The sequence below is a fragment of the Aptenodytes patagonicus genome, chromosome 1 (assembly GCF_965638725.1).
Source record: "Aptenodytes patagonicus chromosome 1, bAptPat1.pri.cur, whole genome shotgun sequence".
In the NCBI taxonomy this organism is placed as follows: Eukaryota; Metazoa; Chordata; class Aves; order Sphenisciformes; family Spheniscidae; genus Aptenodytes; species Aptenodytes patagonicus.
Window position 1 is genome coordinate 2684965 of NC_134949.1, and position 26452 is coordinate 2711416.

The following is a 26452-nucleotide window of genomic DNA, read 5'->3' on the forward strand; positions in this document are numbered from 1 at the left end:
AGTTAGAATAACGAAAGAAACTGCCAAAACCAGCGACAATAAAGAACAGATCATATACATCATCCAGAAAGGATCCAAGACGATTTTGGAGCTGCTGTGAGTCAGCAGGGGACTGGTGAGTGCTAAGGTGAGCATGGGGGCAGATAGGACAGGGCGCCAGGGCACAGTAGACCGGAGGACTGGGGTTTACAGCCAGATCTCTTGACCTCTCTGATGCTGGATGGTGGCCACAGAGCCCGTTACGTTCGGATCTCAGACTGAGTGTGAGAGGAAAGTAGTTTGTTCTGCTGTGGGGATGAATGATGTATCCATACCAGGAGGCAGGAATTTTACCTGCATGTTGCAAATACGAGGGATAAATTGGAGTCTGCAGATTTTATTGTAGCTCTGACAACTGGCAGATACAGAAGTGTGTGTGTGCGGGGTCCCAGCTGGAGCCTGACAATTTTGCATCCAGGACTGTTGCTGTTTTAAGCAGTATTGACCTGCTGAGTGGTGCTGAGGACCAGCAAGTTCCAGAAAGTATTTATGAGCGTGTGCACCCCTCAGAGGACAGGCGTCCATACTGACAGGAGACTGCTTAATGAGCAGCTGTTTGGCCGATAGCATTGATGATGCAGTTGGTGGGGGGGACACCAAACCCAAAGCAAAACACAAAAAACCCCCTCATCTAGTAGAAGTGTCTTGCCAGGAGCAATATAGTTGCAGGCTCCTTTAGCACAGCAGCTAACAAGGTGGGAGGAGCAGGGCTGGCATGAGTGAAGCAGGAACAAGAGGATAGGCACATCCAGCCACAGCTCCAGCCCAGCCTCTTTGCAAGAAAAGATGTTTGTTGGCACCTGCCACCCTTTGGTGACAGTGAAGGCAGCAAGGAGAGAGCAGAAAGCACTGCTGGCCGTTAGAAAGCAGCACAGAGCTCTCAGGATCGACCTGCCCCAGGCTGAATACTCAGAACTGCAAAAGCGGCTGGATCAGCCCCGCCAGTCCATGCTAAACAGTAGGTCAGAGCAGATGACTGTAATCTGGCCTTGAAATCGATGGTTTTCTAAACAGCAACACCGTTTTCTATTACCATTACAATTTTCTGGGCTTTCTGTCCATACTAAGGCCAGATTGCTCACATGGAAGAAAGCGAACAAGCTAATGAGTTATTCTGAGTTGTTAAATGCAGGGTAGCTGCAGGCAGAGTGACTTGTATGTGTCACAAATGTCATAATGTTTTGCAGTTACCCAGACAACTCATGGAGGTGGTTGTCAGCTGAAAGCACTTACTTTGGACACCCTGAGGTTACATTTTAGTCCAAAACCCAAATTGCAGCCCTCCGAGTAAAGGCTTCTTTCTGCAGTGGCTATTTTTGTTATTGTTATTTTTTTTAAGCCCTTGCCACAAATAAAATACCCCATCTTTGGGAAAGCATTAGGGTGTGAGGATCACAAAACAAGAATTTGGCTCCATGCTGAGGCATTCGTTCTTCCCTGTGTTTCGGCTGCTTTTTGAAATGGACTGCTGAGGTGATGGGAGCTGCTAGGTTGGACTGTCTTGCACTCAGTGATGCTGACTCAGGCTCATTGTGGACCGTGTCAGGGCAAGCTTTCACTACCTCATCGATGGTGCAGTACTGAGGTGAGGGGTTCAACCTTTAGGAGCCATTTAAACTGGGTCTAACTGTAGTATATTTACAGTAAAGCAGATGGCTTGCATACCCAGGATGAAATATTTCCCAGGTATCTTCCACCTATGCGTTCTGATATGAACTTTTTTTTTCCCAGCCATGGTGGTCCTTTCTCTACCCCAGAAGCAGAGCGGAGTTTCTCCTCTCTCCCTAGAGGTCATCACATACTGGACATTTACCCTTCTTTGTTTCCTACCCACCTGGTTGTACCGGTACCCACAGCATCACACAAAGGGTTTATTCTCCTAATTCCTATGCCAATTTGTCTCTCTCGTGGAAATTACTGGGAAGAGAAAAAATACTCATAGGACTGAAAGCAGCCCCCCAGCTCTTCAGACTAATCTTTCATGAGCACAAGTGATCATGAAATAGGCATCGAGCCTGGGTAAGCCTCATGCATTTGTTCCACATGCCATTGCTGTGCACAGTCAGCTACAAACTATTTCATGGCCCTTCATGGGAGACTTAGGGTCTTTAGGAAAAGGGTGGGAAGCACTGTATATGGCATGAACAGTTGACTGAAATGGATTGTGTGCATCATGACCTAGAAGTGCCTGTAAAGGATGGTGTAACTGATGATGACTAGCTCAAATGAAGGCACTTGGAGTGATCTGGCAGGTCTTCCATCCATCTGGGTATTTCAGTTGCCCCTGAAAAACGTTTTCTCTGCTACACTTTTCTCCCTTGTTCAATGGGCACCTTCAGGGTGACCCAGACCAGAGAGAAGGCATGAGGGAGGTGTAACATTTTCTGTAGGATTTGAGGTGCAGGAGGACATCTCCCCATCTCCCATCTCCCCATAGAGTCATTCCCTAGCCAGGCATTGCTACAGCTCAAAGAAGCACCTCTTTGTCAAAGGCCCCTGGAATTTCCTTTTTCCCAGTCAAGCTGAACAGAAAGGTTGTTTCTTAAAAAAAAAAGGAAAAAAAAGAAAAAGAAAAAAAAGAAGTAATTCCTGCTTGCAATAAAAAGATACACTATCTGCTGAATGAAATATAAAGGCTTCACAGCAGCTGTCTCCTGAGTTTGCATTTACTGCTGCTCCTGATTGGAAGGCTTGATAAAGATAATGGGATTTTTTACCTCCCTCCCTCTCTCCCTCCCTCCCTCTGGAAGGTGGAAGTGTAACAAATTGGATTGGAGTATGTCTCTCCTTTGTGCCGGCTTGCAGAGAAGTGCGCAGATCTGATGAGAGGGGGGACTGGGTGCTGCCAGCGAGGACAGAGCTAACAGTTTTCACTTAGTGCTGTGAACGTGGATGTCAGGGTCACCTTTTCCTCCTTTGCACCCTCCCTTCCCACTCCCTTGCTCACAGCTATCGCATTTCCTTGCAGATCGGTGTGTGACCCCCTCAGCTGGCACTCATGGAGAAGGGGAGCGTGCAGTGCTCCTATGAGACTAGGAAGAGTTCGGGGACCGCAACTGGGGGTCCTTTCCCTGTCATTGCTCAGGTGCATGATGAAGTGATTTGTGTTTGGACAGGGCAAACGGGCTGCAAAACTGAAGCCAGATGCTCTGAGCCTGCCCTGCAGGGTGTTTTCCCCCTTGTCTTGCTCAGGAGTGGTTCTTGTGCCGAGTCAGACTGGCCCTTCCTCTTCCTCGCGTGGCCCCTTTCTGCAGGAAGGCCAAGGGGAAGGGCTTGGTAATCCCCTGCGTCTGTGCAGGAGCACAAAGGGCTTGAGGGGACATCCCATGATGTCCCCAGTTCCCCTGGATCAGAGGGAAAGGTTCTGCTGCTCTGAGGACCCTGTCCAGCCCTTGAATACAAATAAAGCACAGAATGAGGAAAGCTGTGCCTACCCTTCATATCAGAGCCAAGTGCAACACTGAGAACCTGCGCGTCCCTCCCGAAACACTACGTGAGCGTGTGTCCCTTCCCAAAGATAAGTCAGAAGAGAGGAGGACCATAGTAATATGCAGAGCCCTGAAGGAGGGATGTCAGAGACACCGTCCCCAAGAGACCGTGAGGAAGGCACATAAGAGACACACTCTGTGACAGCAGAAGTGGCTTTGGCACTCTGTGGGGCACTTCATAAGAGCACCGTTTCCCAGCCCAGCCCAAACTCCAGCGTTTTGTGCTCTTCCCAGAAATGTCTGGGACCAGCTAGCTTTCAGGAATCCAGTCCAGTTGGGAATGAGCAGAGAGCATCACCTTCGGACATCACGAGGATCTAAGGAGCTGGAGTAAATGAAGGGCAGTTCAGGATCAGTGCTTAGCCAACGTAACCTTTGCTTCCTCTCTGAGTATCTCCAGCCAAAGTAACACCCAGCAATAAACACAGCAGCTGACCTCTTCCTGCTAATTTAAATGAATAATAAAGGCAAGGGTTGCTTTCCTAATACATTTTAATTATGTGATAAGAAAACTGCTGAAACCGAAAGAAATTTGCAATGGTCCTTGCATTTTTATATTAGCAGAAATAAGCAGGGGTGGCAGGTGATGTCTCCATATCCAAGAGTTCATTTTAATTAACTCCCGCAAATGAATAGACTTTCTGCTTTAGCTCTGGCTAAACTGTATGTGGTTGGGTCACTGTGACTGAGACATGGCAACCAAAAAGATAGCTTTGGATGGTCCAGGTTGTCCGTGGCTAAGCCACGGTTTTCCCTGGTGTCACCAGGTGATACTACATTTCTCTCCTTTTGGCCATGTTTATGTGTTCCTTGCCTATAGGCACGTCTGTGAGTCCCCTGTGGGGAAAGCTGTGACAATCTTCCACATGGAGCATCCTTCAAGATTTGAGCAAAAGGTGGTACCCTGGGGCAGTGACGGGGTGCTCCAGTGCTGCAGAAGGAGAGAAGCATTCATCATTTCAGGGTGGAGGCTGGAGGACTGGATGTGGTCAGAAACTGGAGCCCTTCTGCCCACAAGCACGCTGCTGAAGGCTGGTAGAGATTATATGCTCCACGGAGCAGGGTGTTGGTTCTGCCTCTGGCTCTCCTCCCCGTTGTGCCTCTACTGTGCCCGAAGCTAAGGGCTTCTGGCTCTCCATCACTTCTGGATTTGAGTAGCAAGAAGCGTTGTGTGAGCAGTAATGGAGATGAACTGAGCCCAGCACAGGGTCTGGTGCTCTGCTGAACAAGACACTGCTCTGCCCAGGGGAGCCCTCTCTGTGGCTAGGTCTCGGCAGTTAGACATATCTCAGGTATTGATAAAGGCTGTGTCTATGCTGCTAAAGGAAGAAGGACCAAGGATGAATTTCTATCCCTGACATAAGTGACATTCATTTGCTCCTGTCCCATGGTGATGGCTAACGTACGCAAGGACAGGTTGGTCTTGCAAAACAGCCACGCTGGAGCAAGAACAGAGCCAGGGAGTAAGCTAAGAGTTAAGCACTGTGAATAATCAGGGTGCTAAAGCACCAGGCCTTGCTCTGTTCAGCTGTGCCAATGGATCAACAGCTCTCTGGCCACTGTTTTATTTATCTGTATAGAGCTCAACACTGCGTGCTGCTGTGCCCTAGCCTTGGACCTCTCATCTCTGTAGGCAACTGATATATAGATATTCTGATCTCTATATGGTGTCACTCTTTAAAAGGGTGGGTGTTTCCTGTGCAAAAGTTGTTTTGTGATTGCAATATCATTTTATCAAGGGTAAAGAAAGCAGTCTGGATAACCTAGGACTTGACTCTGAACTTTGCCATATGGCTATGATTTTTGCATACTTTCCTGAACCATCTTCCTGAACTTTTAATAGTTCATCTGTCTTCTCTGTTCCTCTGGAAAGGGGGCTCTGGACATTTGTACTTCCGTATGTTGTACGTGATTGGAGGCGTCTGACAGAGTATAAAGGCAGTGACTGACATGCTGCTACACGGATGCAGCCTCCACATGTGTGACCACATGGGTCATGGGCGCAGGGATTACCAGGACTCTGTCCCCTATCTCAGAGGCTCTGCGCAGCAGAGTTCAATGTCCCTGTTCTCCTTGCAGAGTGGCGGCAAGCAAGCGGGGCAAGGATGATCCTTCAGGATGAAGACATCACAACCAAGATAGAGAATGACTGGAAGAGGCTCAACACGCTGGCACACTATCAGGTAACTGTGTGAGAGGATGAGTAGAAGGTAGATCAGCTAAGAAAATAGAAAGGAGAAGGGTAAAGTGTTATTCTCTAAGATGCAGAGGTAAACAATGGTTGAGTGGGCAACAACTGGGCAGAGCCCCTGTGTTGAGTACATCCATCCTGTTCCACTGTCCTTGCGGTAATTGCCCTGCACAACATTAGAGATGAAGCCAAGGGAAGAAAAAATCCTCTGTCTCTCTCAAAGGAGGGACATCCCGGATGAGTGAAGGATGTGAAGAGGAGATGTAGTCATGAGGAGAACACGAGTTAACATTTATCATGTAGACAAACAGAAAACAAGCCCTTCCATCCCCCTTTTTCCAATGCATCGAAGGCCTTGTAATGCTAGCAGAGTTCAGAAGGATGGAAGAGAGAAAAATGGAAGAGAAGGAGGCTTAGTGTCTGGAAGAAGGAGGAGAAAAGCAGCATGACTGGAGACCATGGTGCAGTGGAGTTGTCACTGACCTAGGAACCCTTGTTTTCAATCCCTGTCCTGGTCTATGTGACCTGCCTTGGGACAGGGTTTCCCTTCATCTCTGCATGACCTTGAGATACATAAGAGAGGGCTAAAGATGTCCAAAAATATCTTACACAAGTGGTAGATTTAATGAAAAATGGAGTTTTGGTCAAAAGCTCCCCCCACTCCTTCCTCCCTTGCCAAAACACCCCCAAAAAAGCACCTCATTAAGTTTAATCCGATGCTGACAATTTTGTCATTTCCTCAATCACACCTCAGCAATCTATGTTTCATAACAAGATTTTTTTTTTTTTTTTCATTTAAGAGCTGACCTGAGGAGGCAGCAAGCAATCATTTGAAAAGGAAACAAAACTTTTCACTCCAGATTGACTGAAACGTTGCTGGCTGACTCCAGAACACTTTTTTTACAGGGGGAGCAGGGATGTTTTCTATTTTATTTCACCAACAAACCAGGCATAAATTTCTTTCCCTTCTATGCTTTTTCCAATTGTTTGCTTCAGGCAACGAGCTCCCAGCTACAGGGATGAGCTGGGGCAGAACAGTTCCTCAGCTGCCAGGGTGTTGATCTCTACATCATTTACCCTGGCTGTCCTGAGGGCAGACACGGAGCATGCTAGGACAGACACTGATATTCCTGTTGCCTCAGTTTCCCCATCTGTAGTGTGGGGCTAAAACTACACAGAGCCAATAATTGCCTTCCATGATTGCTGAAGGGCTATTTAATTAGCCTCTGCAGTGCTTTGAAGATGAAAAACTCTATTCAAGTGCTAATTATTATTATTACACAGACAAGAGTTAGACGTTGTTAGCAGGATTTTTTTTCACCCATCTCCTTTTTATGATGTCTTATTTATAACAGATATTCCTGATATGGCTCCTTTGAGCCACTGGCTTGTTAACATTTCTGATACGGGACCCACATGAATTGCCTAGCTGTAGAAATGGAAAGTCTGGCTCGTTTCAGAAAGCTCTGTTGTCTGTTGAAACACTATCCCATGACATCCTGGAGCACAGCCGCTCCAAACCTGCTGCTTTCCACTGTCTGAGACCCTCTGACACAGCGAAGAGAAAGAAGTTGTGGTAGTCACTTCAGTCCAGCAGTGCATTTGTCATGTGGAAGGGGGAGACTGTGCATGGAGAGGTTGACAGGATCAGTCAAAGTGGAAAATGTAGATATCCATTTCTGAGCTAGGTACCCAGATATCACCTGCAATCAAGGTGGAAGGAATAGAAAATTTCACATCAGTTTTATCATCCTTATGGGACATCCCGTCCTTGATGTTTGAAATAGCTCGGAGGATTTTATTCTTCTCATGCTCCTGTTCTGCATAAAAGCTTCCTTGTGAAGAACCTACTGCCAGCTTTACTGAGGTTAATGCGAAGACTCACATCGTCGTCACTGGGCTTTGAATCAGGACCTGAACGGAGCAGAGTCTGCTTTGTCATCAGTTGTCCTTTGGCCCAAGTGCATGCTTCTAGTAGTGTAACAGGAGATTTTCTCTCTTTTTTGTTAATAGACCCACTGAAGAAAACATTTGAAGCTTTGGGCTAAAACTAATGTCCTGCCTACAGTGACACTGGTTGATGGCTCAGTTTCTGCTGCTTGAATTTCTGCTGTCCTTTGCATGCTCCTCAGCCAGTTTTCAGAAGCTTATTGACAAAGTCTCTTTTTCTCTACAGGTGCCAGATGGATCTGTGGTAGCTTTAGTCTCCAAGCAAGTCACTGCCTACAACGCAGTCAACAACTCCACGGTCTCCCGGACCTCAGCCAGCAAGTATGGTAAGGGCCTGTGTGCTGATACGGATTGAGAGAGCACTGGAGGAGAGATCCCAAACGTCATGGTGGTTACAAGAGACTGAGCACCAGCAGAGAGAATGATAAGTTGATATGATTGCTTGAGGAATGGCAGGAGGACATCTAAAACTTAGGCTACTGGTCCAAGCTGCTGATCCAAGTGGTTGGATTGCTCTTAGGAAGTACTTCTCCCTCATTAACAAAAGGAGGAGCCTATTGTCGTGGTTTAATCTCAGTCGGCAACTAAGCACCACGCAGCCGCTCGCTCACTCCCCCCCACCCGGTGGGATGGGGGAGAGAATTGCAAGAGCACAAGTGAGAAAAACTCGTGGGTTGAGATAAAAACAGTTTAATAATTGAAATAAAATTATAATAATAATAATATGATAACAATAATAATACACAAAGCAAGTGATGCACAGTACAATTGCTCACCACCCGTTGACCGATGCCCAGCCAGTCCCCGAGCAGTGCCCCCCCCCCCCCGGCCAGCTTTCCCCAGTTGATGTACTGAGCATGACGTCCCATGGTATGGAATGTCCCTGTGGCCAGTTTGGGTCAGCTGTCCTGGCTGTGCCCCCTCCCAGCTCCTTGTGCCCCTCCAGCCTTCTCAGTCGGTAGAGCATGGGGAGCTGAAAAGTCCTTGACTAGTGTAAGCACTGCTCAGCAACAACTAAAACATCAGTGTGTTATCAACTTTGTTCTCATCCTAAATCCAAAACACTGTACCAGCTCCTAGGAAGGAAATTAACTCTATCCCTGCCAAAACCAGGACACCTATATAATTAGCTGCCTACATTTTGGATCACTGAATCTCACTCTTAGAGTTTGCACAGGGAGAGGCAAGGGAGAAACACGGCACACTGTATGGGCTCAGTCGTTCTGGTGGGCAAAGTCCTTGGAGCATGGCCTGTTGTGAAGACAAATCTGTGGCACAGATGAGAGGCCTCTGGGACTACGAGCAACCACAATCCACGTGGGGCGTAGCCTGTCTACAGTTATATCTCAGTGTGAGTGTTGGGTGTCCCACCCAGCTATCTTACTATCCCAAGGGAATTTGCACCTGGTATAATAATAAAAATGTCTTACTGAGGTCTTATATCAGTAGATCTCAAGGCCGTGGATTGTTGTTCCCACTTTACCCATGTGACAACTGAGAATGAGACAGCTGTGCAATAGAGACCAGGTGGAAATTCTTCTGTAGAACCAGAGACCTCCTGAGTCTCACTCACACCATCACACACCTTTCTCCCCTGCACTAGAATGGCAGCCCAGGATGTGTTTCACTATGGTGATGCCAGAGGGCAAAACAAAACATCTCTAATGTGCAACCAGAGTGCTGCAAAACCACCCTCCGACCTGGATGCAGCTGTCATATCAGTTTATTATTATTTTTTAATTTATGAAATCATCTCTGATCCTTCTTACTCCCTTTAGCTTGAGGGAAAGTAGAGTTACTCAATGTCCAGAGGAGCCCCCTTCCTCTTTCTCCAAGGACATAAACAATCCACCAGACCTTATTAATATTCATCCTCTTTGCCATGTTGTTGCAATTACTGAAAGACACAGTGACCTTTGAAAAGGAAGACTTGAGGGGGGTTAATTTCTGTTGGATTTGTTTAATTCTTTTGCCATTTGATTTTTCAGGAAGAGGGAGTGGGGAAGAATGCAGGGGGAGGAGAAGATGTGGTGGGTCAAAAGTGATTGTTAATTGCAATTAAGAAAACAGCATCCAGAGAGAAAAAGGATATTCCATCTGATAATTAATATGTAGAGATTGGTAATGCATTAATGAGGCTGATTCAGATCTTGCTACAGAAAGGTGCAACACTTCGGTTAATTACGGTTGGAAAAGACTCTATCTGCAGCATTGCTGGAAGGTCAGGGAGCGGGGAATGCCTCATGCCATCGCTCAGCGGCACAGGGAGGTAAAATGTGGAGGCTAAAGGTGTCCTTGGAGAGGAAATTTGTGCAGGCCCACCTGGGGGTCTGGTTTACTTTCTGTCAAAACAAGATTTTGGAGCAGGGAGTGAAGAGGATGGCTGGGCAGGAGTTATTGGATTGCTTTGACGCCAAAGGAGGGAGGGGAGGCAGCTCCTCCTAAGTCTGGGGATGGGGAGTTAGGCAAGAGGTCATCTTAGCTACATCAATATTACTATGCAAAAAGGCCATGGCCTGCTCTCTGGCCATAATGCCAAGCATCGTGGCGTGGTTTGGCTAACATCCGTACGGGTAAAACAAGTTGTACTTGTCCATACCGGTTACGATGAGTAGCTGGTACCATCCCCTGAACCAGTCCTGGGCAGTGTCTGACACTGACAGTGCTGGTTGTTCCAGACCAAAGCTTTGCCAGGGAACACGATAAGAGGTAAAGAGCATGGGCAACTGAAAGTCAGTGTTTGAACCTTGTTTAATTTAATGGTGTAGACACTGACATCATGTCTGGCTTGGCATCATCCCTTGTCTTTGCTGAGCAAATCGCGCGGTCATAAGATAATGCTTTGATAATAAGGCCTGGTCCATACAGCTGCTTTGGGGGCTTCTCTGCCTCACACTGTAATTTCACCAGGAGATACGCCCTTGCTGCCTATTGTTACAAATTGATTTGATTACAAATTGAAAATTTATTTAATACTAATACGGAATGCTGAGCTTGTGAGAGCAGGGTCGCAGTATAGCTAAAGCCTTCCCGCTTTGGAGACCCAAACTAACATCTTTGGAGACCCAAACTAACATCTCCCCAGGGTGGACTCACCAGCTGTGAATGTCTCAGCCCCACGCCGGAATCTGTATGAGCACCCACTCTGCATACAGAATGGGAGAGGTACCTGCTACGGAACCCAGACAGAAGAGGTCTTCTTGCCTGTCTGACAAAAAACTTCTATTAGGTGGCATGTCATTAGCATATTTTCTTGGTGAAACCCATTAATCCCAATATGAGTGCTACTAGGGCTGAGACACGTTCATCTCTCTTTGCAGAAAACATGATCCGTTACACAGGCAGCCCGGATAGCCTCCGTTCCCGCACCCCCATGATCACCCCTGACCTTGAGAGTGGAGTCAAGATGTGGCACTTGGTGAAGAACCACGAGCATGGTGACCAAAAAGAGGGTGACCGGGGCAGCAAGATGGTTTCTGAGATCTACCTGACAAGGCTACTTGCCACCAAGGTACATGGTGGGGGGGGAAAGAGGGTGAGAAATTGGTTTTTAAAGGCTGCAGTGGAACTTCTTTCCTACAAGAAATGAGAGACTGCTCAAAGGATGCCAAAGGGGGATAAAGAGAGAAGGAAAACAGAGCAAGAGGAGTGCTCCAAGCATGGAGGGAAGGAGCTCGAGTTTAGAAAGCAGAGTCGGAAAAGGGACATTGGCAAGCAATGAGGGGTAAAGAACCCAGGGCCGTGAGACTGGTGGAGAAAGTCAACACAGGGGTAGGTGTGTGTTGGGGTTGTCGATTATACCGGCTTGTAGCTTGTACCAAAATTGAGCAAATGAAGAGCCAGGGAGTAAATGTACCCAGATCAGGTTCCAAGGATGTGTGACACCTCACAGTCTGAAATGGGGTCCTCTGACACAAACCCCTGAGTTTTGTGGTACAAGTCCTTCTTCTCCACCGTTCCTCTGGGCCCATAAAGACTCTTTTGCTGATGACTTGGCAGGGGGTTAAGTTGACTGTGATGTGGCTAATAGGTGGCCAGCTCCAAGGACAGCAAGCAGAGTTAGATGCCCATCCCCGCTGAGGCATGGAAAGCTCAGGGTCTCCAAAGAGAAAATACACATTAAGTCAGGTGGAGGCAGAGCAGGGACGTCCCGAGACACATCTCAGACATCACCCCTGGCCCATGGCACGTCTGCAGGGAGGGCAAGGACTGCCCGCTCTGTGAAGACTTGCTCCCAGGGGTGGTGCAGACCCAAGTCCTCCTTTATGTTGTGATCTGGCTGGTTGTGCTTTCCCAAAATAACATTTCTTGGGTGTTGGGAAGTTGGTAAGATCTCATCTGCTCAATCCATATTCCCCAAAATGCTGGAAACAAGCCTCCTGCGTGGGTGCCTGCCAGAGCCTGCAAAACTTCTGTAGTGGGGCAGTATGTGAGTGTTTAGCATAACTGGGGATGCAGCATTATGGGGAGGACACTTGCACAAGTGGAGATCACTCAAGCTGACAAGTCCTGCAGTGGACTTTGGCTCCACGACAGCAACAGAAAGTGGCTTAATTGCCACTGCACAGAAAGAACTCGCTGTCACTCACCACCACTCTGTCCGTTCCCTGCGAAGGACATGGCCGGTTCCTGCTGCAGCTGGCTTGCTCTGGGGTTGACAAAAGCTCTCCAACCTTTCACCTTCTTTCATCTCTAACCGAGACTATCTTCCACCTAACTCACTTGTAAAGGCTCCACAAAAGCGTAGGCAAAAGCAGTTGTCTGAGTTTACATTTATTTGCTCTTCCACCCTGTGGATGGTGGTCTCCTTGGAGAAGCCTGCATTAACGAAGAGGCTGCAAGGATCTTCGTTTGCACCCCAGCAGGGACTGGGGCAGGTGGGGAGGAAGGCAGTATAATCAGAGAAAGGCTCCCTTTGCAGTTCTGCCATGCTCTTGCAGCACAGAGCGTCTTTGTGCCCGAATCTCTCTAACATGAGAGTTATCTCGATGCATCCCAGAAGTGGAAACTGTAGGGTAGCTGTGGCTCAGGTGTGGCTGATCACGGTGTTATCTCACCCTGTTCTGAGTGATCAAACAGCCCAATCTTCCTCCCTTCTCTGAAATTTTGACTATTATCTTTTCTTGTCAGGGTGTTAATAGGCACAAACACAATTTCATGTGTTCATGCAAAGGCTGTCTGTTTGCCCATCAGACAGGTCTCATCACATGCTTAAGTCCTACCATACAGTTCTACCTGCACATTTGTTCCTCAACTCATTTTGCCTCTGGTGTCTGACTCTCCCCGCATCCTCGCGCAGGCTGTCTATGTTGCAGTGGGATTTCGAGATAAAGTGGCTTTGTCTTTAGCTCTTGTACATGCCCAGCTCCCTCCATCACGATGCTGTTACGGATCACACAACGTAAAAAGAAAATGATGCTCCCCAGGGCCTGGGCCCCAGCTGGTGTAAACCAACAAGCATTGGACCAGTGCTGATTTACTCTGTCTGGGGATACGTCCCCTACCCCACCACTGAATCGCTTTTGCTTTCTGTTCCGGATCACAAACTCAACACGTTGGGGTTTTTGGTTTTTTTTGTGGAGATGGCAGGAAAGCAGCTGCAAAACTTGCACAGCAACAGAGAGTAGAAAGGCTGGGGGTTTATTGTTTCCCCTCTTGGGCTAAGCAATTTTCTTTTCTCATCATGACCATTTGAGGGAGGGAAAGAGGAGAGCGAGCAATTGCTGGTAATACAATCCCAGGGAATACTTAGTTAAACTGACAATGACTTTTATTCTGGTAAATCCCTGACCTCTGAGACCTAGAGTCTCTTGCCTAAAAGCCTCAGAGGTTTTCTTTGTGTTTGTGTGGGTGAGCATGTAGAGAACTAATTCCCTCCAGAAACGGAACCTGAGGGCAGCTCTTCCATGTCAGACCAACAAGATTTCCCCTTGGGGGCCCTTTCTGAGTCAGACATGTGCTGCAGGGCTTTATTCACCCTGTAGGAGTTCATACAAGCAAAAGGTACCTCTGTTTGTTTCCCGAAGGATAAATCAAGCGGTGAATAAGCAAGAGACACCAGCTTTCTAATTAAGTACTTGTTAGCACTATGTAAACTTGAGCCACCCTGGTGGAACCTGGTGCTTCGTTTCTAGTAAGGAGAATTTCTTTCCTGGGTCTGCAGAGAAAGGGGAGGGTTTTATTTTTCAGAAGAGGAAGTCTTGCAAATCAGGAAACGTTTGTTTGGAGATTTGATTGCTTTTTGGTTATTTTAGCAGCCGTATGATTTGTTCACATATAAATACCTGTGCAGCTCTGGTGGCAGAGCAGAGGTTCAAACGTGGGCTAGAGCTCCCCATTCAGCAGGGAAAGCGTGCCTTGCCTGGTTTGCCCCCAAACCTAGCCTGCAGCTCATCTGGTTATCACAGCTCAACTGTCCCCTTCTCCAAGCCTGGTCACCCTCCGATATTCCAGCTCTTCACCTTCTTGCTAAAGGTCAGCTGTCCTCACCGGCTTGTCCAGCGTGGTTCTCCAAGCACAGGATCTGGGATTCTCCTCCAGAGGAGCATAAGGAGACCTCTGCAGTCTCTGCAGTGGACATTACTGAGGTCTGCAGAGCAGTACCTGACACATCTATGCATTGCTTCTAGGGTTTGCCTCAGTTCCATGCCAATGGGTAGTAAGAAATGAGGAGGCTTCTTGGGCATTAAGGTGAAGTTTGTGTTATTTATTATACTACTCACACATTTAAAACAGCTGTCTCTCTACAAGCACTCTTGTCCCACTTGCCTCAATGACACCTTCTGCTCTGCTCTACAGCCATCTGACTTCTATTCCTAGCTTAAGAATTGGCCCTGGATGAAAGCCAGCATAGAAAATGGCTAGTTTTTGTCTCATACATGCACTAAAGCAGTTGAGGATAGGACTCAGAGGAGAGAAATTTCAGTGGGAACATATCCGGGCCTCTCCATCACCATATACCTGAGATGGGGCAAGGTATCCCGCCACAGCTCAGCCACCGTCCCTGGCAGGGAGTGCTAGTAGCGGAGAGGGCAGGTAGCATCCTGACCTACTACGTCTGGCTGCTAACCAGACGTAGCGGGTATTGTGAAGATGCACATGCCTGCTTAAAGACATCTGTACTGAAATTTCCAAATCATGTCACATGTAACAGATATTAGACGGCTCCCACTTTTCAATCACACTTTCTGGGCCTGATCCACAGACATACTCTGTTTTCAGTGGGGTACCAAAATTCAGCATCCTCTTCTCACTTGGTATCTCACATTCTTCTTTCCTTCTTTCTCCCAACAGGGCACCCTCCAGAAATTTGTAGACGACCTCTTTGAGACCATCTTCAGCACTGCTCACCGTGGCAGTGCCCTTCCCCTAGCTATCAAATACATGTTCGACTTCCTGGATGAGCAGGCTGACAAGCACAACATCCATGACCCCCACGTGCGGCACACCTGGAAAAGCAATTGGTGAGTGAGACACCCCAGTACAGTCCGGCACCAGGTCCTGGACTGGAAGGAGAGGAGAGGGACATGTGGTTTGGGATCTGGCTGCTGGGGAAGCTGAGCAGCCTGGTGTGGGGTTCAGAGCACCAGGCTCAGTCTTCCCAAGCCTATGGGGAAGTCAGAAGATCCCAGAATCCAAAGGATGCTCTCAAGGACGGAGCGCTTTGGCTAAACAGGTCCCAGTTTGCCCTGTATTACGTGGGGATGGCAGTATTTCTGAGGGACCTCATGAGGATATAGGCGGAAAAATGGTGAAGTATTTAACTGCTGCAGTGTCCAGGCCCATAGGAATGTCTAGGGAGGCATGGGAGAGGGTTCAGCACCACTGTCTTCATCTAGACTGGATGTTTGAATTCCCACTATAGTCAGAGGGGAGCTAGAGCTCCATTTGTTTGCCCACACATAGACATCTAGTGCCATCTGAGATATTTTAAGGTATCCCAGACATCCACAGGGGATGTGCAGCACCCACAAGAGACTTGTACCTTCCTGGGCTGGCAGCTGGAGACCAGGAGAGCATCTCAAATGGTACTAAGCACTTAAAGGGTCTGGAGCTGGATGTGAGTCTCCTTCAGAGCGAGTGACAAAATCTGACCTCAGCCCCCTGCTCTGCCAGGCAGCAGCCCCTCTTCGTACACGTAATGGGACAGCGGGGAAAAGCCAGGATCGGTGGAGAGGAAAGGTCTCTGCGGCTCCTCTCCGCTGAGTCTCCCTGTTGGAAAGAGTCCTCTGGGGAATCGCTCCCTCCCCTTCTCCTGTGCAAATACAGGGACTATAAAAGGAACAGCAGAGGAGAGCCATGGGGCTCCCAGCTCATGCATTTTTTCTTTTTACCAGCCATGCTGATGGCAGATCGTCACAGCGCAGTGACATAAAAAAAGAAACCCCATGCACCAAAGAGGCTTTCAACTAATGAAACATTAGCATATTATTAACATTATCTGCGGCACTAATCTAAGGCTGATTGCAGCCACTCAGACTAAATGAGCAGGAGGTTTATTTAAGGGGGAGGGGGGAAGGCAGAGTGTGTATGTATGTGGGAAAAGGGGCAGTGTGAAGAAATATGTTCAATCAGATTAAATTAACTCAAAGTCACATCACAGGCTTCATTATTCCCAGCTAGGGACATCGTCCCCCCAGCCCCTCCCCACACTTGTACAAACACTCAGGCACACATACATGCACTCTCTGCTCGTCCTCACTGTGGCTGTGTTTGCCATCCAAACACCTGCAGAAGAAGTTCTGCACGGTTCACTCATCCACCTCATCCCCCAAAAGATGAATCCTCCATTCCCAGCCGAAAATGTTTCCCTCCCACAACTCCCATCAGCTGTCATTGCCAGCATCTCCTCCTTCTCCTGAACTTCTTCCCCTTCCCCTACGGAGGCTGCTTGGCTGATAGAATCATAGAATCATAGAATCATTAAAGTTGGAAAAGACCTCTAAGATCATTGAGTCCAACTGTCAACCCAACACCACCATGCCCACTAAACCATGTCCCTAAGTGCCTCATCTACTCGTCTTTTAAATACCTCCAGGGATGGGGACTCCACCACTTCCCTGGGCAGCCTGTTCCAATGTTTAACCACTCAAAGATAGGATTACCTGTGTGAGGTTTTTCTTACACTTGCTCTGTGATTTTGATGGCTCAGGAGAACGTACAATGGTTTAGGAAAACGTGGTGTCATCTCTCTGTGAGGATATGCTAAACTGCCTGCTGTTACCCAAAATGGGAACTTGGAGATGAATTTTTTATGGTGCTGTGAACACATGGGGGTAATGAGCAAATGGAAGGAACTGAGGAACTGGGGAGTTTAGCCTGAACATCAGGTGAATTTGTTAAGCTGAAGAATAACCTCCTCTTGGGAAGGTGCAGACACTGAAGGGAGACTTAACAGTCTACCTGACAGAGAGACAAGAGTTTGACTCTGTGATCAGTGACACATCTCAGCTCCTAGGCCATGATCGTATGAATGCATTTTCCCTGACACAGAAAGACTTGAGGCAAAGGCTGGAGGTAGATACCTCAGGGCATCTCACACAAATGAACTGATCTTTTGAGAAAAAGGGGGGAAAAAAGGGCTTTAGATTGCAATTGGAATAACATTTCCTTAGTTAGGGCAGATACATTTTCATTTCAAAGGTTACAACACTTGTTCTCCTTTTTTCCTTGAGGCAACAGGGTTTTCCCTGTCACGTAAGGGCTGCTTCATGCCCAGTATGCTGGGATCATACGTGGTCTTGGGCTTGAGCTGTGGAGTGTGACAGTACATGGTGTCCACAGCACACAGTGTGTGCCATTAACATTCCCAGTCTCAGCCTGAGAGCTCTACCTACCTCTCTTCCCATAAGGTTGCTATGAGGGTGTCGTGGTTTAACCTCAGTCGGCAACAGAGCACCACATGGCTGCTCGCTCACTCCTCCGCCCCGTGCCCTGGTGCGATGGGGGAGAGAATTGGAAGAATAGAAGTGAGAAAAACTCGTGGGTTGAGATAAAAACAGTTTAATAATTGAAATAAAATAATGATAACAATAATAATAATAATAATAATAATAATGTAATAGTGATAATAATAATATACAAAGCAAGTGATGCACAGGGCAATTGCTTACCACCCGCCAACCGATGCCCAGCCAGTCCCCAAGCAGCGGCCCCCCCGGCCAGCTTTCCCCCAGTTTATGTACTGAGCATGACGTCCCATGGTATGGAATGTCCCTGTGGCCAGTTGGGGTCAGCTGTCCTGGCTGTGCCCCCTCCCAGCTCCTTGTGCACCTCCAGCCTTCTCAGTTGGTAGAGCATGGGGAGCTGAAAAGTCCTTGACTAGTGTAAGCACTGCTCAGCAACAACTAAAACATCAGTGCATTATCAACTTTGTTCTCACCCTAAATCCAAAACACAGCACTGTACCAGCTACTAGGAAGGAAATTAACTCTATCCCAGCCGAAACCAGGACAGAGGGCTAAAAGCCAAGTCCCCCAATGACAAGTGTTTACCATAAGTTTTGCAGATGTGATGCCTATCCTTGTCTGATGAAGCAGCCAACAGGTACAACTTTGCATTGCACCCTAACGTAGAGAAGATAGGAGTCGTTTTCATCACCTCAATTATACTCCCATTAATTTATGTGCATCTTCGATAAGATGGCACTGACTTTAAGACTGACAAAATCTGGCTTGTAAGGATAACAGGGAAAAAGCTACTGCCGAGGTGACTCCACTGCTGTCTCTAGAGTCCTGTAGGGGACCAATTTATTGTATATCAGGGCTTATCCCAGATTCCTTATCTCCACGCTGTGATCTTTGATTCCCATCCACCAGTCAGCATTATAACCTCACACAACAGAGCCTGTGAACCGTGCACTGACTGACTCACCTCTTCCACCCCCCCTGCCCCTCTTGCAGCCTGCCGCTACGGTTCTGGGTGAACATGATCAAGAACCCGCAGTTCGTCTTCGACATCCACAAGAACAGCATCACAGATGCCTGCCTCTCTGTAGTGGCTCAGACTTTCATGGACTCCTGTTCGACCTCAGAGCACCGTCTGGGCAAAGACTCACCCTCCAACAAGCTTCTCTACGCCAAGGACATCCCCAGCTACAAGAACTGGGTGGAAAGGTGAGTTTTAGCTCTAGAAATAGGAATGACATAAGCAAGTTATACCGCGAGGCCCTGCTTCATGGATGGAGGTAGGAGGCATCATCAGTATTGCTTTTGGTAGCTGCCTCTGGGCTTTTTTTCTTTGGTTGTTGCCTAAGCAGAAAGCTCCGTGTTAGCCTTTTATTCCCACGTGCCTTGCAGCAGAGATGGAAATTTAATTAGAGGTGTGAACTGAAGGTGTATGCCATCATTGTTTCTCTTGAGAAGAAACTGTTGAGAAGTGATAGAGGGAGGAAGGAAGGGGAGGTGATGTGTTTGAGCCCTGTGAAGTACGTGGGCTTCTAAGTCTTTCCACACAGACCAGAAGTGGTTTGCTGTTCTCAGCATCGTTGTGACAGTCCCCACGCTGCCTTGATCCCAAAGGTCGTACAATTATCTCCCCTTATTCTGAGTCCAGTAGCTTTCCTTGGAGGCTCTTCTGTGCTTTGAATGAGATGCCATAAGATTGACAGGCTGGTGACTGAAGCTCTGCAGGTATTTTCTGAAAGGTCAGAGGTCTTTCCAAGCATTTTATCCACATCTGCAAGACCTGTAGCTGGACTGTTCAGTCTACTGCACTGAAGGTCAGTGTCTGGCAAAGCCACACTACAGGCAATACAACCAAGATGACTATTCCTTCAGTTTCTCTAAGATTTTCTGCAGGGCAAGCAAATAGCGCATCTTGCACGCCATTCAGCAGGAGCGTGTCTGCCAGAGCAAGCCTTGCAGAAGTTGATCTGTGCTTTGTTTTCCAATATGCTACGCTTGCCTGGTGTTATTGACAGATTTGGGAACTGCACAGATGGAGAATGATTACTACTCTGTAAATACAAGGATGGGTTTATCTTACAGATCATTCCTGTACAATGCCATCCAGTTTTAAGCAATGATTTGCCTGGGTGACTTCATAGGCATTGTCTAAAATTGATACCACGCCGTGCAGCTTATATGAGACCTCTGCTACTGTAGGCACACTGCGCTGTAAACCACTGTATTTCCTCTGGTGGGGATGGTTTTCTCTCATTTTGTGAAAGGAGGGCACGGCTGATCAAAGAGCTCTGTCCCCTAGTTGGCATGAGGTGACATTTTTTACAATAATGCTCCCATTGGCCTCCAATTTGTCTGAACAATTATTTTTAGATGTGGTTAAACACTTCTGCAAATGTCGTTTCTAGGCAACCTGTAAGGCTCTTACGAGCTACCTTGCTTAATTATGACCTACTTCTGGTACTGTGTCCAAGTTTCTTAGTATGTATTGAGGTTGATTGCTGGATTGACCTGGATAGGGGGAAAGAGGTGTTTGAGATTCATTTAGAAATCAAGTTTGCACCAACAGTGACCCAAAGGTGTCATACTCTAGTGACGCTTTAGCAACCTCGCATGTAGTGGGTGGTTGGTTTCTGTGGACAAATACTTTGTTTTACTTATGATCCTGGTTGATTTTTTATCTTTGGAGACGGTACATTTGAATGACAAACGGAGGCACGAAGGTGGAGAACAGGGTGTTTCCTCATGCAACAACTTTTTTTCCTGGATAAACAGAAGGCTGCAGTTTCCTTTTTTTTTTCCCCAGTATTGATTTCACTTTGCAACTTTTTGGAGCTAAATCCTATTGCCCAGAGATCTTCAGCAATAGGTGCTGCATTTCCCTAGAAGTTTTCCCGAACAACTGGGTTTGCAAACGAGGTACATAACACCTCCTACTGCTAGTAAACAGCACTGGATTTCTGTGCCCAGCATGTGCTGGGTTGTTATCTGCACTGATGTCTGACAACTTGAACTGAAGCCCAAGGGGAGGCTGGAGGTTTTGGAATATGGTTAGAGTTTCTGCCCTGCTTATATTTTTTCTGTGTCAATTCCACAGACTCAAGGCAGTGGCACCTGGATGCTGTGGTAGATCAAAGAAAAAACATATCAAGGATGAATAGAATATAATTTCAATTCTACCCTGAGTTAATGAATTCCTTTTCTCCATTCTGCAACTGTACTTTGAGAGAGTTATTCCAAATCCAATAGCTTCCAGTACTGGTTGGAGCTATTTCTGTAGTCAGTATCAGCTGGAGACGGCATCCTTCAAGCCCACTAGACTTCTTCAAAGAGTGAATCATAAGATAAAAAGATTTTCAGTGGAGGAGTTTAAAAAGCAGTTGAGTAAATCAGAAGAACCTGAAATCAAATGAACTTCTTTGATGAAGAAGAATCTGTAAGAGGGCAATTAGGCAGTTGTAGATTGTAACCATACTTGAAGGCACTCTGGAGTAAAGACAGGCTCCTGTCTTTTAACAGGTCTGTTGAAATGGTAGCCGAGCTGGGTTACTCCAAGCCTTCCCTTTGCAACTCCTGGTTTCTTAGTGTGGTGTGTGCCTTTAGGACTCACAAAACTCAAAGCAGGGAATGACCTTGGCACAAGAAGCAGGCATGGGTGAAAGTACATAGCTCCAATCCTTCAAAGTTTAGTTTTCTACCTCTTTAGAGTGTGAATGTACATTGGGAAGGGAATAGCTACAGATACTGGCCTGATCAATGGTCTACCTCCACATGGTAGTCAACTGGGAGTTTGATTTCAACAGCCCTTTTTTAATGCTGTTGGAAGCAGAGGTGGATTCTGCCCGCTGAACCAAACCCACTGAGAAACCCCAACTTTTGGGAAAACCAGGTTCAGCATTCAAGTTACACAAGCAGGGCTCTTTCGCTGTGAAAATGCATGGCTAAAAAGTATCGGGGTGCAGAACTTGGGTTTCCTGCGGCAGAAGATGAGGCCTGACTGAGGCGGGAGAATTAACCCAGGAAATGGGGACAGACTATTTGGCTTTTGTTGAAGCCATGAAGAGTCAGACTGTAGTTCTGAAACAAGGTGGAGGCTTTTCAATTATGATTATCTGAGTCTATTGAAAAAAGAGGGAAAGAATGGGAATGGTAGACCAGATTCTCATCTGACTTCTGTTAGTAAAACTCCATAGGCTTTGCTGAGTTTACATTAGAGCAGCTTCAGATCTGCATCTTTTCAAGTTTACTTCAAATGTCCCCTTTGAGCCTAGAAATCTGGAGAACTTGGGAGCATTTGATGCAATCCCCAAGCAATACAAAGGGGAGCCTGTTCTAATTGGGACTGTCTCATTAGCATTCAACACCACACTGAAAAGATGACAAAGGGCTGTGGCTGACCTTTCATTTCTCTCCATGCTGCCAAGCTTATGATAACACTTGTTTGAACTTCATTAACACCGTTTAATTGCCTGCATCACAATCAATACGATGTTTCCCTACCAAAGCCTGGCACGGAGGCAGGGCTGTGGGAAACTGAAAAGGGGCAGAGCACAAAAAGCAGAAGCCAGAGAGTTTTTCCATTGCACACTGGTGCCCAAAATACCTGCAGTGCTGCAAGGAGAGGAACTGGTGCTTTTTTTCTCATCCCTGCAAGGACTTGGTCTCCTTTTGGCTGCTTATTGTGCATTAAAAATAGCCACTCAAAGAAAAGCTGAAAGTCAATGGAGACATGGCAAATATTCTTAACACCTTGAGAATCTTCTAATGAAGACCATTCAAAATAGGCTTGCCAAGTTCAGGACTAAAAGAGGTTTAAAGTGACCTGATCTGTGGGATTCAGAATTACAACATCTGCAGTTTATTATGTTAACCTGGGTACAAACGTTACCTGACCTAGCTGTTGGTACCCAGGTCCTGGGTACGTGACCTCATCTATTTCCTTTTCCTGGAGCAACTATGATTTGCATGGCATAAGCCTTTAGATGTCGAGGTCTTAAGCTTAATAGAAAATGCTGTGGGAGTATGTTTGGAGTATGCAGAATGGATAGTCTGTCCCCATTCGGGATCTAACCTACGTCACTTGTCAGCCTGTGGTTCCAGAACTCTGAAGTCAATAGATGGTCTCTTCCAGTGCAGAGCTTGTGATGTCTGTTGGCCACTTTGCAGCTAACTTTAGAAAGAAAGACAAATTGGACTAGTTTAGTACAATAAAGATTATAAGCTGCACGCACCCTAACATTGTAAGTTATTGAGGTTTTAAACAGAAACATTGGGGTGACTCCAAAGGCTTTAAAAGAGAGCATCAAATGACAGGTACAAATCCTGGCTCTACTTTAAAAAATGCAGTCTTCTGTGTCTCCTTTCCCTGCCAGAAAGAAGGCTCAAGATATAGCATACCAAGGGTTAAGGTAGGGGGGTGTTGTCAGTAGAGATAATAAAAACCGCTGCTGGAAGGGGCCTCAGGAGGTCAACCCAACCAGCTCCTGCCTCAGGGTAGGATCAGTTCTGTCTAAAGCCTTCCTGACAGATGCTTGTCTACCCCTTTCTTAAAGGCCTCCAACAACAGAGCCTCTGCTCTCCTCAGGCAATCCATTCCTGCGCTTCCCTGTCCTTCCCATCAGAGTGTTTTCCCTGATGGCCAGCCAAAATCTCCCTGGCTGTAATTAAAGCCCATGTCGTCTCATCACATCCCCAGGGACATGGGGTACAGCTCATTCCCTGCCTCTTTGCTGCAGCTTTTGGTGTATCTGAAGACTGTTCGCTTGCCTTTCTTCACCTTTAGTCTCCAAAAAGCTCCTGATATTTTCTCATCACAGTAACATGCTGCTCTGACATAGTGCAGTTTTCGGCAGGCAAGATGAAAATGTGTCTATATGCAGAGAGTACAACCTCAGACCCACGCATCCTCTGCACTGAGATGATGCTGGACGGTATCTTTTCCCAGAGAAACTGCCTGTTCACCGATTCACTCTTCAGCCATTGACTCAGTGCTGCCCGCCCATTCTCTACCGTTTATTCTGAGATGGAAAGCAGCAGGAAAAGCCATACACGTGCAAAAAAAAATCATTGCCCCAGCTAGGGGATGCATACACAGACAGGATCGTTCCCTCAAGCTCTTCAAGGCAAATCTCTGGAAGAACTGGCAGATCTTCAGCTAACTTTGGGGACGGTACCTTTTGCTTAGCTGTCGTGCTCTTACTGCCAAAGTCCAATCGGTGTCCAACACCCTGGCCTTGAACCTCCCTCCAAAATAGGATCAGTCTGGGCTAACAGAGTCTTGCGGCTGCCTGTAGCTGAATCAGCACAAACGCAAACTTCACAGCTCAGATGCCTCCCAGGAAGCTAAAACTGCCATGCCATGTCAACAGAAGAACTGACAGCATGCCCTTGCGTTGCTTCACTTCATCCCATAAAAGAGCTGGCCGCTAGGTTGTTCCCAAGCTTTCCTTCAACCCTTCTCTGCTGTAGCAGTCCCCCATATCCCTTTCATACATCTTTTCCTCCTTCAGTGATCTGGATACAGCCGGCTATTGCATAACCTTAATTATGTTATTGCTGTAATTGCGTCTGCCGTCTGCAGCACATGGATTCGTTACAAGCTTTTCATATGCTAAAATGATTATTAATGAGTGCAGTCCCAACCCAGCGAAGGCACAACAACAGCCATGACAAAAAGATCTTTTGGAAGGCAATTAGCTCCATGCTAAGCTGCCTAAACCACGGCGTGCTGGAAAATTTCAGGAAGCACTGGCAACACGGCTTTTCTCTTCTCTTTTGATGAGTTAATGAGTTACTGAGTGGCAGCAGGCACAGTCATTCTTGTGAAGCAGCTCCACTAAGGAGCCTTTCCTGGTTGGTACCGAAGGCAAGAGCATTTACCCCTGGCTAAACAGGGGGCAAGATGTATTCCCAGGTCACTGTTTTATTGCTTTCCTTAGGAAAACAAAACAAAACAAAACAAACACAACCCAGGGAAAGAGGAGGATGTGAAAGCAACAAGAACAATTATTCTCTGAGAATAAGAGGGAGCACTACTACATACTGGTGTGTCCAAAATACCTTCCCCATACGATAGTGGCAGTGGATGGTCTCATGGGCTCTCTTGTTCAAGCCAGGCTGGGCTGAGCAGTGTTAGTGATACCTATGAAGTCATATCCTATGGTCTAGTAATCCTCACATCCTCCATTTTATTTGCTGATGTGCCTGAGTGAGGGATTTACACAAATTTCTCGAGGGCTTCTGATGTCTAACGAACAAGTTTCCTGCCACATTAGAGAATGAGCAGCCTTGAGGTAAGAACTCAGTCTCCTCCTGTGATTTAGGGGAAACTCAAGCACATAAGAAAGGATCTTTTGATGTGCATCTAAGGATCTCCTGGAAACAGCTGGAAAAGGATCCACTGGAGATGATAACCAAAAATGGAGTACAGAAGAAGGAGCAAATCTGCAGCACCAGGCCAGCGAGTGGTGCACATCTGAACAAGTAGTCACCGTCTTCTACTTTGGACTCTCAGTCTTGAACCTTTGGAGGCAGGCTAAGCTAGACTTGCTGCTTTGCTGCCTTTCTGTCTCATTCAGAGGGAATCTGGCTTAGTCTTACATTCCCAACCTCATGCTGGCTAATGCAGCCTCTGGGGCTATGGAAGTGTGAGTCAATGATCTGCCCATGACTCAGGTGAGACCCGGTGGCCCTCAGCTTTGGGGTGCTCACAGCAGCAGCGTGGTGAAAGAGCATCTCGCTCTCCCTGCATTGCCTCACAGTTCAGCTATGGTGTGAGAGCTGTCAGCTGCAGGGGCGAAGGGAAGCAGCACGCAGGTAGCCTTGCAAATGTCGGCAGTGAAAATGTAAGGACCTCTGGGGTTCGGTGACAGCTTCACAGTGGTTTTGAAGACATTAGGGGTATGCAAATGGCAGAGAGGCCCTAAGTACCTCTGAGGATCTGGGCTCAAATAGAAGGTAAATAAAGACTCAGCAGGGATGTTGTCATCTCCCTGCTAGGATGCTTTAATATACACATTCATAATTTCTTTAGATAGCGCAATGATGGCTTCATTAGAAACACTTCTGTATAAATAAGTCACTTGGCCATGGCAGAGTTCTGATGGAAGGATATTATATGTCTTCTCCTGGGACTAGCAGCTAGGTTTGATTATTGGTACATGGGGTTTTTTTCCTTCTTTTTCATTTATTTTCCCCGCGAAACACACTTGCACAATATCTTGGTTTGCAGTCTTAATGAGAAATGACTGCTCAGGTGTGTGATGGCCAGGGAATTGAGTCCGGGGGAGACCAGGACACTTTGGTATGGTGGTGGGTAATGGCCCATGAACCCAGAAGACTGAGATCACAGCTTGAGAGTCTGTCGTGGCTGGAGAGGCCTCCAAGCCCTGAAACTCAGATTCTTGCATCCTGTCCTTCGCTCCAGGGAGCATTTTGTGTTGCTTTTCGTTGTTCAGATGAGTCATGGGAGTGTTATGCTGCTGGGAAAATATCTCTGCAGGGCTGGAAAGGGACCCAGGAGCTTTTAGACCCCTGTGAGTCACTGACCCAGGAGAGCGTTGCTACCAGGTGAAAGGGAGACAGGAGAAACTTGGAGAAGCAGACGATATGTGTGTCTGTGTTTCACTTCTCAGAAGTGTCCCAGCCCTGCACCCACTGTCTGCCATCATTTGATGACCATCCAAACCAGGGAGGAAAAGGAGCATTTCAACTGCTTGTCAGAGCCAGACTGGCAAATACAACACAGTACCTCTGCTTTCCTCCACCGGCCTCATTTATTTTTGCAGTGATGTAATCCCCTTCAGTTTTCATTTCGCCTAGCAGGAGGGTGCCTATGCAATATTCATGAGGAGCTGGGCTCTTCTCCATGGGCTCTTCTTAGG

At 47.1% G+C, this 26452-nt stretch overlaps 1 protein-coding gene across 2 annotated transcripts in view; it reads left to right on the forward strand.

Moving 5' to 3' along the window:
- PLXNA4 (plexin A4) overlaps positions 1-26452 on the forward strand; it is a 472614-nt gene that overhangs the window by 436070 nt on the left and 10092 nt on the right. For both annotated transcript variants that reach the window (XM_076346806.1, XM_076346900.1), the window contains exons 26-30: positions 5607-5710; positions 7895-7994; positions 10989-11179; positions 14962-15131; positions 18570-18782. In XM_076346806.1, coding sequence (XP_076202921.1) covers positions 5607-5710; positions 7895-7994; positions 10989-11179; positions 14962-15131; positions 18570-18782 — 778 coding nt within the window. The remainder of the gene's footprint in view (positions 1-5606; positions 5711-7894; positions 7995-10988; positions 11180-14961; positions 15132-18569; positions 18783-26452) is intronic.